Source organism: Cetorhinus maximus, chromosome 21, assembly GCF_964194155.1.
Source record: "Cetorhinus maximus chromosome 21, sCetMax3.hap1.1, whole genome shotgun sequence".
In the NCBI taxonomy this organism is placed as follows: domain Eukaryota; kingdom Metazoa; phylum Chordata; class Chondrichthyes; order Lamniformes; family Cetorhinidae; genus Cetorhinus; species Cetorhinus maximus.
Window position 1 is genome coordinate 66994414 of NC_135899.1, and position 12931 is coordinate 67007344.

Consider the following 12931-nt stretch of genomic DNA (forward strand, 5'->3'; position numbering starts at 1 on the left):
ATCTGTAAATATAAGTGCAAATCAAGATTAAATCAGGAGGCATACCATACCTAATTTGATCTGCATAGGTGGAATCTATGTCATAAGAGTGTTGGATTGGCTATGGAAAAGAAAGCACAATTCACATTTCATTTGGTGCTCAAAGAATCCAGTCAAATTGGCAAAAGCATACAGCATGATATACCTAAAAGTTACCACTCATTTGAACCAGATGTGCAAATTGTATCCAGGCTTCTGTAGGGTGATAAAGCAATGTATCTATTGTTTACCCCCACCCAGCTAATGTGGGTTCCGCAGCCGCAGAAAATAGCCTTGTACAAGAAAATTGCATATTTCACTGCAGCCGAACTAGATCTTATTTGGTTCCTGGCCCTCAGCAGGTAGCTGGTCAGCACATTAATAATTACCATATTGATCATTTAGTGTACACTGCACCCCAACAAATGGGTAAATGTCAAGGTTCTGGTGGGATCAAAAATACCTTGAGACCAACACAACAGGCAAGTACAGCAATGCAAATACTCAGCACTTCCTGGAATCCACCTCCAGAATTGCCTGGAGCCCAAGTCAGCATACACTGCAATCAATAAAAAAAAATTTGCGGGAGAAAAAAAATATGAAGTTGAAAGACTTTGGAAATTCTGGCACAAAAATACCATTTTATTTTGTCACGTGAACACAAATTGTCCCTGCGGGCTAAAAATCATATTGCAGTACAACTTTGCAATGCAATCAGCCAACATCTTTTAGCAATGTAGGGAAGGTTATCACACGTTATCCATACCTACAGCTCAAGAAAGTACCTCGTATTGGTAGACATATGCACAAATCAAAAAAAAACCCAATAAAATCATCAAAACAGCACTTATCTAAACATCCGTATGGGAACCAAAAACAGTTTTTTCCAATTTTACTGTAGAACGCATACATTGTACCAACAGCTTTTCCAATGAACTACACACAAAATTGGTTACAGCAGAACTATGCAGCATAAAATGCTTTCAATGCAGTTTTGTACAGCAAGGGCTGGAGCCTTAGGACCATGGATTACTAGGCTAATTTACAGTACTGCTACTTACAAATGCCAATCTCCAATTCCTCTTTCTTGCATCCCCAACAAAAATAAACCTTATTGCCAAGAAACCAGAAACGAGAAAGTGACACCATTTAGCATTAGGAATGAGCAAACTGCATTCTGATTTGGATGAATGTGCATCCCAAACATGTGTTAATAAGTTTTAAACTGCTTATGAACATAAACATCTACAATAAATGACAGTGCATCAGATTAGATATCCAATATTGTTTGACGTCAAAGATTCGGGAAAGAAAAAAAACTGGATAAGTACCAATTGGCACTCTCTCTAGACAATTTAATTAAAAACCATTATAACCAATTTACCATAATTGGTCTTCCACTTGTGACTTTGCTCCCAGCGGCACTTTTAGCAACTGGAGATTTATACCAGCATATGCATTTGTCAATAAGACAAAATTTTCAAAATGGCAAAACAAAAACCAGGTCCAATCTACCAAACGCAATAGCTCTGCACCATTATCTCTAAATTCATACAAAATGAGAATCTGAATATTGCTTATTAATCAATATTAAGGGAATAGCTACCATGGTGAGTCATTAGGTACACTACCTAGTGTGGTAATAACCCATGCAGGCCAAGGCGGCCCAGGTATGATCCCTGGTCTGTGCTGTATTAGTTGCAGAGTGATCACTCGGTTCGAAAAAAAGAACTATCCAATGTTCCCACCAGATTCCTGACTGGTGATCCCTGTTGGAAGATGTGCATCTGGACAGAGTGGGCTTGGTTTTCTTTTTTGTAGATGGGTCAAACAATCTACCACCACCATTAGAGGTTCTAGTTAAAACTACCTATTTAGGAGAGTTATTAGAGGAATGTTGCTTTTATGGAAGAATACTCTAGCCTGTGCTGATGTCTTTCTGGAGGAAAATGAGACTAAAATACACAATGTGTTTTTTTCTATATTTATAATGCACAGTTAAGAGATGGTTTCGGTCAGATTAAATTAGTAACTTTCAGCACAGAATGAAGGCCTGTGGGCAATAAGGTACTTGTGCAAAGTCTGATGCAGTGATAATCAAAACGCGAAGCACAAAAGGTAGGCTGATATTACAGACTTGTGATTTTTTTGTTGGGGGAGGTGGTAATAGAGAACCAAAGCTTTTTCTAAAATAAATCTTCCCATGGGTGGTGAGTGATCTGCAATTTTGAAGAAATGGATTTTTGATTTGTAATGATACGTTAATATATTTACTTAAAAATACTCCTAAAATTGCAGGAAATGATTGCATTTATTCAAATCTTTGGACAGCTGAGTAGCTTTCAATATAGTGCACTTCAATCATTCATCCAAATCACAATTCTGGTATTAACAGCATTTGAAACGTACTTATTTTTGTCAGTTCATGTGCAAACCAGATGCAACACTCCATTGCCAAGGCAGAGGGAAGTTACAAAATACACTTTACAGTGTATCAATAGGTCACAGCTACTGCGATGAAATCCACTAAACAGATTGTCCTGCTTTTCTTCTCTGTTATAAATAGAAACAAACACTTCTCGGGGTGGGGAGAAGAGAGCAGAGGAGAATCCTGAAAAACAATCTGACTGAGTGCACACGATGAATTTTAATTACAATGGAATAAATATGACAATGACAATGATTACACATCATTGAACAGACAAAATCTGACCAATAGCCAGAGCTGGTGAATCAGTAAGGGTGTAAACTTATTACAAAACGGGAGGTTAGGAGTTTCTTTAAATTATAAAAGAAGTGCAGAGGGACATCAATACAATAGAAGATTGTACCAGTAAATGGTGGAAGCCAAGAATCAGTAATGGCTTTAGAAATGGAAAAAAATTGAAAGAGAAAAAAAAAACAGGCATGTGGAACGTGAAGAATGGGACTAAATGGGATAGTTCATGAACCTGTGCAGGCATGATGGGTTGAATGGTGTCCTGTGTGGTAAAATTCTCTCATTCAATGGCCACTAGGTGCAAGGTCATTGCAAATGTCCCACCTATTTCTATTGGTTTCTAGGAGAACTGTGAAATTTTGTTCATTTGCAATACTATAAATTAGTGCATCACCTCTACAAGTATTTCTCCAATTAACTTGAGCAACATCATTCAAAACATTCTCAAGTTTCATGATCGGGTTAGGAGTTTTAGTACATAATGGATCAATAAAGTGACATACTGTCCCAGAAATCCCTGCTGCAAGCAGTTTCAAATCAACTGGGTTTCTTTGAACTTGAAACTATTTTCCTATTCTTTGCAGTACTGCATATTAAACTCTCAGCATTAATTCCTATGCAAGCACTTATGCTTCCAGACTAAGAGTGCATACAATGTTTTCACTCCCATGTTCAATGAGGTAATTATTTCATTGTGAGGTGGAAACCCAGCCAATTTGTTTCAGTTACAGTAAATTTAACTGGGAGGTGTCATAGTAATTAAAGTGACAGATAAGTTTACCCATAACATTAGGAGTTATAACCTCGGAGGACACATTTTCTAGTAGTTCTGGGCATAAACAAACAACAGCATTTTCCCTCCGCACAGAACGAAATTAATTTTGTATCCCTGAAGTTTGTTCCAAACTTTACAACATTAACTTATTAAGTTATTTAAATTCTGCTCACAAATGCCATTCGTACTTGGAAAATAGCTATCTGAAAATCCCCACCCATAACTTTAAAGCTACATTTGCCACATTCATACAAATAAGGTTAAAATAAATTGCAATTAGTCCCCACCACTATAATAATGTAATCCCTACTGACCCAGTTACCCTTTAGATAAATCTCAGAATAATTACAATTCAAATTTATATAGTCATATAGCTTATTCAAAAAATAATAGAAACAGAATATTATAATGCAAAGTCCAAGCTGTCTGCATTATATAACCTTATATTTGCAAAAGCATTTGCATTCTTTTGAGAACATGGATCTGATATTCCACAAATATACATTTCTATTACAATAAAACTCATTAAAGAAAATATAAAATACACTAGTATAAGGCGTGCCTCTCACTGAAGGGTTTGTATACTCCAAGATCTAAAGACTATCTGCTGTTTTTGAGGAATATCTGAAAACTGCATTATCCTGGAGAGCCATATTTTAAATAAGAACTTTGAAAACTATCCATAAAAATATTGTCCATAAAAATTAATTTTAATAGCCTCTTCTTTCAAGCACCTTTGGCACCATCTATTGAAGCAATCTAGTCTGGAGGTACAGTTACCAGTAATCCTATGCTGCCTCACAGTAAGAAATGCTATTATGCTGGCTAGGTGAATTGGCTACAAAATGCAGGTGACTAAAGTATGAAGCTATCAGTTCTGCTGGTAAAGTTCATTGCAATAAGATTGCAAAGTGTGCTTGAAACAGAAGTCTTTTTTCAACTGGTAAAATTATGTCTTTAAAAAGGTTGGAGTTTTGAAAACTGTGTTGCAGACATCATTATTCAAGCCCAGGTAAGTTTAAAAAAAAAGCACAATCAATAAAAAGATGCAGTTTAAAAAAAATAAAAGGGCAGCAATCCTATATCAACCCAACTCCCTCCCCCCACCCCACAAATAAATTGGTCTCTTTACTGATCCATTTACTGCCAGGGTCACACAACCCCAATAATCCCGTGTTTTTTTTTAAATATGCATCAGCAATTTCATGAGCAACATCACATACAGCAAAGTGAATTATAATGTAAAACTGACCATAAAGATACCAGTTACCTGATTTATAGCTTTTGTTTTTAAAATAAACGCTCAATGTTAGTCGTCACTAAGATTAGCTTTAAAATAAACTACCTGTGCTGGTTTGCAAATGCCTAGATAAAAATTAAATGCAATGCCAGGCATGTATGGTAATGAAACACAGGTCAGTAAGCAAGTTAAACAGTTATAATGAATCAAATCAATTGTCGCGAAGGACATTTTGTTTGGTATTGGTCGGGGAAGAGGAAAGGTATTTATGGTTCTCATGTGATGAACAATCTTGGCTGTTAACTGGAAAGCTAACATCTTTAACAGCCTAAAGCTTGAAAAAGGCATTCATGGCCATTTGTTTGAAAGTGTCAATAGTTACACTGGAGGTAGTCTGATGGGATTTTAAAAAAAATATATAAAAAACCTCCTTAGCACTATTTTCATCTATGGAATGTCAAAATGCATTAAGTGGAAAATTGACTTTTTGACAGAAATCTTTGTAAGGTGCAAGCAAACAAAGCAATTGTTTTAAAGGGGAGGGGAAGGGTTGGCAGGATGAAAGTAAGCATAAGCTGACTCTCCTGAAACAGTCTCGAATGTTCAATAAAACTCTAGCACTTAATTTAAAACTGCATTTTGTTTTGGATTTCTTTAATTCCCTTATTAGCTAGTTTAAAAAATACAAAATTTTGCTTGCTCAGCTGGAAGATGGCACAAGATGGATGTGCTGCTACCCCCATTTTTTAAAAAAAAGGCTCACTAGCCATGTAAAATTGTATTCTAAAACCAGGATATAGAACCACATTATGAATCAGTTTTCCGGCCAAGACTCTTCTGAATTGGACTAGAGGATATAAAAGGAAAGCAGTGTTTCATAATCCACACACACTGGCCAGTGAATTCTCTTCCTTTATAGTTTGCTTGTCCTACTTTTGAACATATTGCACAAGAAAGCTTCAAACAAACACAATAAAGAACACAAAAGTACATACAACTTAAAAAGAAAAATTACAGCCTGATTATGAATCATGATGTCTCATACAAGGATCCAATTTGTACTGTAGTATTATACCCAATGTTTCAACCTCCTTCCCAGTGTAGCAAGTTGTATCTATCTTGCCCAAACTATAAAGTCACCTTGGACAGTCCAGCTGGCAAAAGCCCCAAAGTAAATACAAGTCAAGTATTTTTCAAGCACCATAACAGTTTCTGCAACTTATCAGCTTCCATAACCTATCAAGCAGGCACCTGAAGGTTATTGTACTGAAACTCAATGCAGCAAAAATAGGTACTTAGAAGCTTCTGAAATTGACAAAACAAACCTGACAATTACAATTTATAATTCCGCATAAAAAATTCAAGAATGCTTTTTTCAAAATATTCAAGTACAGTACACTCCACATAACATATGCAGTTCTACTGAGTCTTTTGCTAATTGCAGTTTTACTTCTGTTTATGCAAATCTAATTTGAGGAATTTTATCCATATGACAATTCTACCATACTCAACTATCATTAAGTTTTTAAAAAGGTAAAATCACACATTAAAACTTTTAGTGCAAAATGCCTATTGAAAAAAATTTAAATTCACTCTCTAGTACCAGGGATGGAATTCATCAGTGGCAGCTTGGGCAGAGTGCCCTACCATCAATTAGGATTGTCATGGTAAAAAGGATGTCAAACTAATAACTTGGATTGACAATGATTTATAACACTTCTGATCTTTGACCTTCCATAAACCTGCAGATGAGTCAAAATAGCCAATCATAGGAAATATATTGTTGTTGGTGTAGTAGATAGGTGAACTAACTGGGATGGACAGTCCAGCTGGCCTTACTAAAAAAAACAGAATGGTCAGATCACCAAAAAGATAACAGTAGAGCACCGATTATCAGGGCAAACAAACCTAGAGTTAGGCATCTCACACATCACAGGATATTTGCAAACATTCATAGCAAGACATTTTGAAACCATACAATAAAAGCAGGAAATGCTGGAAATACTCAGTAGGTCTGGCAGCATCTGTGGAGACTGAAGCAGAGTTGATGTTTCAGGTCAATGATCTTTCATCAATATTGGCAGGGGGGGGGGGAAAAAAACTTAATAGCTTTTCCTTGTTCTGATGAAAGGTCATCAAACTGAAATGTTAACTCTGCTCTCTCGCCACAGATGCTGTCAGATGCTGCGTCACCTGCTGAGTATTTTCAGAATTTCCTGTTTTTATTTCAGATTTCCAACATCTGCAGTATTCTGCTTTTCCACTTTGGAACCATAGTTCTCTAAAATGGTTTACTTCATGCTTATATACAGACAAACTTCCCTTTAAATCCTAGCATAAACGTCTAGCATTTTTAACCAACTTTAATCTCTCTGAAGCTGCGAAGTCAGGAAGAGCACAAACCTTGCCAAGTTAATAACTCCTTTGACATTATCTGAGTGCATAATGATGGGGTTTGCCTGTACTTGTATAGTTTGGAAACACTTGTCCCTTTACATGTATAAATTTCAAGGGTACCCTTTGAAACTTTTGCACAATAGACATACTCAAAACTATCTATAAAGTATCCCAACGTTCATTCTCACACGCACATACCCACATCAGTCTGTTTGTAAAAGATTAAAAATAGATGGGAGTTTTACAACAGTATTACCTCGTATAAACAGAGAAAGAAAACACACAATATCAAAACTTGCTACTGAATGTAGTAACACCCAAAGTCATTCATGCATATTTTCCTTAGGATGTTCGGCCTTGGTGCCTTGAGGTAAAAAATATAAAATCAGTACAGTGGAAAAAAACCACCTGTATTGTCCTTATATAGTGCTTCTGATAGATTTTGAAGAACAATGGCTCATTTCTCTGTGCATTTAAATCCTAATGAGTAAATGAGTCATTCAGTGCGTTGCATCCTATTCGCTGGTAGACTACGATCTGAAACCGGCTTGGCCCTCAAGAGAGTTTGTTAAAAAAAATTAGCACTAAGTAAGGACGTTTCACAACGGCACAGTATGCTAGGGAAAAAAAAAATCGCTGGAAACTTCAGCAGGTCTTATGCAAAATACATTGTGTGCTGAGTATCATGGTGGACTTGTACAGCCTTGGCAAGTGCCAGTGGATCCCGTCCATTGCTCTGTCCAGAGATGTGGCTCCCTTCAGCACTGTAAAGATTAAAGAGTTAAATATATGTTGCATGAAAAATGTTTTACATTTCTGATCCAGTATATATGTATGTAACATATACATGTTAGGCAATGCAATAATGTTCTCTATTTTAAAACTAAAGCTCTTCAAAGAGAAACATTTAATTTTTAAAGAATAATCCTCGAAAGGTTCTAACCATCTTACTGCAACTACAACAATCTCCAAAGCCTCAATCAACCAAAATTGGTCTAATATTAGCATCCAAATCCTTATCTCCATCAAATACTTCAGATCAAAAAAGAAATATCAAATATAAAATAGACAGATCTGAATGCTGTGCTTTTCAATTGTGGCTTTTGTAGTTAACTTGTGGCAGTTACATTTGACAACTTCAGTACTTTCAGAATCACTCCAAAAGAGATTTTTTTAGCTGAAAAAGCCCTCAACCGCAACCACAAAGAAGTAAACGTAGTTCCTTTCTTGCCTACAACTGAGAACAAAGCCTGTTGGATAATCAAAGGGGTGTTTGGCAAATCCTGTTCTATTCAGTGCAGGATTTGCACACGGGAAGAAATGCCATTTCAGGCACATGGACTGTTTCCACTTTCCCTTGTGTGAACACTCACTCAGTAAACTTAGGCCAGAGGCCCATCACCATCTGGTACTATACCCCTGAGCTGACTATTAAGGAGTACAAGATGTCTTTGCAGATTTTTCCTGTTGGGAAATACCCAATCTTAGCTTATTTTCAAGCCAAAAGGAACAGCCAAAATGAACATGCCACGTGAGGGAATGGCAAATGCCGATCATAGCACAGCAAAAAAAATTTAAGTAGTCAATGATTTGAAACATACAAGTATTTGACTTCTTAAGGCCCTTGCATATTGGTGACAGCGACTTCTAAAGTACACAGTGTTACTCAGCTGGCAGCAACACTGAGAGAAAAATGCTAGAACAGTTTTTCAACTTTGGGATTATCAAGGCTGAACAAAACCTGTGCTTCAGAAACTGGTGGCACAAGCCCCCAAAACTCCAAAATAAAAAGGGAACAGTCTCAATAAGAACTATAGTAATTACTTAAGTGGCAATTGTTTTTATAAGGCACAATATTTCTTCCCCATTCCCTTTCATACAGGAAGGTGGAACGCATAAATGACTTCCTCAGCAAGTTAACAGGAGAGACACAGCTACCTTTCAGCGAAGGTGCCAAATTTGATTATCTCTTTTCTCCATATGCATGATCCTGACAGTACAAAACTGCCTGAAACTCAACTTTGCACTCAAAACCAAAAGGAGACATGAATTGAACTCCAGTTACTTCCCAAATTATTAATTTAATTTTACATGCATGGATGCCAGAAAAATTTGAATGGTATGCTTTTGGGAACAGGACTAATTAATTAAGTGAAGTAACATCCAAAATAGAGAAATTCCATTTTCCTCAGCAAGCATACAATTATAGTGCCAACTTATATAGCTAAGCCGGCATTTTACCTGTCGTGATCTTTGTCCACAAGGTGGTATCTTGCTCTGAATGCAACCAGCCTGGCATAATATGCTGGTGCAGGAATTGAGACAGAACGTGTGCACCGCACATAAGTATGACACAGCTGATAGGTAAGGAGCTGCAATTCATCAGCTGAGAAGCAGTTGTCATCCCACAAGACATGGTAATGTGAGGGGCGGCTGGTACCCTGAGAATAAAAAAAAGAATGTTTGTGGCTACGGGAAGAGAGAAAATGCCTGGCATTCTCACTCAGTAGTTGAGTTTGAGAATGAAACACTTGTGTCAAAGAATATTCACTCATTTTTCAGAGAGTCAGGGCAGCAGGCAGCTGAAGCACACAGCTGAGAAGCTTGCAAAAAGAATGAGGCTCTGTACTCATCTCTGTCTAATTATTGAAAAAAGTAGTAAAACTTAGGACATTTTAAATAGGTTTAAATATCAAAAGAAGGTGGTTGAATTTACTGTACCTGAATTCCTGCATGACTACAAAGGTAGAAGTCAAACTCTGAAGGATGGGTGATGGTGCTGTCAACAGTGGTGCCAGCAGGGACATTGCCACTTTTACCCACCTGTCAATTGAATAATAACTTGAATTATAAAAATGATTATGCAAAAACTAAAAGCTGAAAATAACAAACAGGATTACTGAAAAAAGGTAACTTCGCTGGTTAGGCCAGCATTTATTGCCCATCTCTAATTGTCCTTGAGGTGGTGGTGATGAGCCACCTTCTTGAACTGCTGCAGTCAATGTGGTGTAGGCACACCAACAGTGCTTTTAGGGAATTCCAGGATTTTGACTCAGCGACAGTGAAAAATAGCAATATCGTTGCAAGTCAGGATGGTATGTGGCTTGGAGGGGAACTTGTAGATGGTAGTGTTCCCATGCATCTGCTGCTGTTGTCCTTCTAGGTGGTAGAGATCGCAGGCTTGGAAGGTGGTGTTGAAGAAGCCTTGGTGAGTTGCTGCACTGCATCTTATAGATGGTGCACACTGCTGGCACTGCGTCGGTGGCGAAGGAGTGAATGTTTAAGGTGGTGGATGGGGTCCTTTGTCCTGGATGGTGTCAAGCTTCTTGAGTGTTGTTACAGCTGCGCTCATCCAGGCAAGTGTGCTCCATCATACTCATGACTTGTACCTTGTAGATGGCGGACATGCTCTGGGGAGCCAGGAGGTGAGTTGCTCACTGCAGAATTCCAAGCCTCTGACCCGCTCTTGTAGCCACAGTATTAATGTGGCTGGTCCAGTTCAGTTTCTGGTCAATGGAAACTCTTAGGATGTTGATAGTGGGGGATTCAGCAATGGTAATGCCACTGAATTTCAAAGGGTGATGGTTAGATTCTCTCTTGTTGGAGATGGCCATTGCCTGTCACTTGTGTGGCAGGAATGTTACTAGCCACTTATCAGCCCAAGCCAGAATATTGTCTACATCTTGCTGCATATGAATACAGACAGCTTCAGTAACTGAGGAATCACGAATGGTGCTGAATGTTGTGCTTCATCAGTGAACATCCTCACTTCTGACCTGATAGAGAAAGGTCATTGATAAAGCAGCCAAAGATGGTTGGGCCTCAGTGACTGCCCTGAGGAACTTCTGCAGCAATGTCTCGGGGCTGAGATGCTTGACCTCCAACAAACACAGCCATCTTCCTTTGTGCTAGGTACGTCTCCAAGGGCAGCCACTCTCACCTCATCGAGTGTTCAGCTCTTTTGTCCATGCTTAGATCAAGACTGTTGTTATACTTACCTTGTTGGGGAGCGAAGGTTGGGAACTTCAACTCCCAACAGGGCTTGGAGTTTCCACACATGCACAAACCAGGAGTGGCTGCACATGTGCAATTCTGCAAGTTCTTTGGGCCTAGGACAGGCCCAGCACACCTGCACATAGAGAAAAAAGAAAAACGGCACAAAAACCTGGCTCAGGTGACTGGGAGTAGAGCACCATGGAAGATCAGTGTCCCAGACAGGGGGAAGGAAGAGGTCCCCAAAAAAAAAGGGAGAGGGGACAGGGAGAGGTCCCAAAAGAAAGTCCCAGGTAGGGGGCAGAGACAGGTCCCAGCTAAGGAAAAAAAAAAAGGAAGAAGCAGAGAAACAGGGGCAGGAAAAAGGGCTGTGGGGAGCTGACTAAGTGAAGAAGGCAGCCGAAGGTTGGAGACTCCCTGCTCCGGGCTGTTGGGGCAATGGTACTCCTTTGGAGTAGTAGTGCTCTGCTTGGCATGACTAAAGATGATGAAATTGTATTTGAGAGTTGGCGCTCGAGCGTAGACTCGGGAATCCAGGGGGACGAAATCTCGGGAAATAAGATTGAAACCGTCAGAGTTGGATCGGCTTTTGGAGAGAATTCCAAAGCGAGGTCTTCAAAGGTGAAGGTTGGAAACCCTTGTGCGATAAACGGAGTTTCAGTGAGATTTGTGATGTCTGGGTGGGTTGTTAAGAAATCCGTTTTGGCTGCATTTGGCATTTATTGTGCAGCGTGATGTGATCGACCACAGTTTGTCTGTTATTTATTTGTACCTCATAGTAACCCTGAATGTTAAAGAGTATATATCACCGCGGCAGTTGGTGAAAAATAAAACGAGCTAAAGATGTTCCAAGTAAGGAGAAGGTGTCAACACCCATGTCCTGTGTCATACAAAGCTAAGATGTCAATGTAATCATCCACAAGGGTGGTAAGGGCCTTATTTACAAGAGTGGTGACATTCTGGAGAGAAAAGCAAAAAGTGGGGCAAATGACTGATCTCCTGAAAGGTCCAAGGATGCAGCGATGGGTACGGTGAGCATGATGGGAAGGAGGTTAGTATGAGTATCCTTCAGCTGGCGTGTTGGATGGCAAAGCTAGATAGAGGAGGACAGGGCAGTTTGGGATTGCTGCTTCAATAAGTTAGTGACTGATGCCTTGAAGGACCCTTGAAAATTTAAAGAGATTTAAAGAATTTAAAGAATTATTCAAAGGGGAAATCAGCAAAATTCACCTTTAAGATCAAACGTCAGCATTCCCTGGCTGCTGGTCCAAGTCATCCATAGAATCATAAAAATTTACAGTACAGGAGGCAGCCTTTCTGCCTGTTGCGGCTGTGCTGGTTCTACAAAAGAGCAGTCGGGTCTTGTCCAACATTCCAGCCTTTTGTATGCAAAATTATTTATCGAATCAGCTTCTGTCATCTTTTTAGGTGAAGCATTCTAGACCACAGGCAGTTTTGCTTGGTTTTCTTTATAGGAGGTAGGTAAGCAATTGTAAACCAGCAGGACCAACTTGTATTTTTAGTACTCATAGCAGAGCCCAGTTCTACTGTTCAATTGCAATCATATCCCGTACTTAATCAGTTACAGTCATCTCCATAGCCTTCAAAAATCATGTTTTTGTCCTCCCCATAATTGCACATTGCTGGAAGAGCTTTGGTTATATTTGCAGGAGCTTTTCTTTATTTCTAGTCTTTTCACTTGCATAAACTCCAGTACTACTACTTAATTAAGCCTCATGGCATTGTTATTGCTGCCAAGGAGGTTATGAGGGTGGGAGGTTGTAACTGG

At 38.9% G+C, this 12931-nt stretch overlaps 1 protein-coding gene across 4 annotated transcripts in view; it reads right to left on the reverse strand.

Annotated features, from left to right (window-relative positions):
• Positions 1-639: 639 nt before the first annotated feature.
• Positions 640-12931, reverse strand: part of ago4 (argonaute RISC component 4) — a 69850-nt gene continuing 57558 nt past the window's right edge. For all 4 annotated transcript variants that reach the window (XM_078567060.1, XM_078567058.1, XM_078567062.1 and 1 more), the window contains 3 exons: positions 9871-9972; positions 9391-9590; positions 640-7913 (listed from right to left, as the gene is read on the reverse strand). In XM_078567060.1, coding sequence (XP_078423186.1) covers positions 7805-7913; positions 9391-9590; positions 9871-9972 — 411 coding nt within the window. In that variant the 3' untranslated portion in view covers positions 640-7804. The remainder of the gene's footprint in view (positions 7914-9390; positions 9591-9870; positions 9973-12931) is intronic.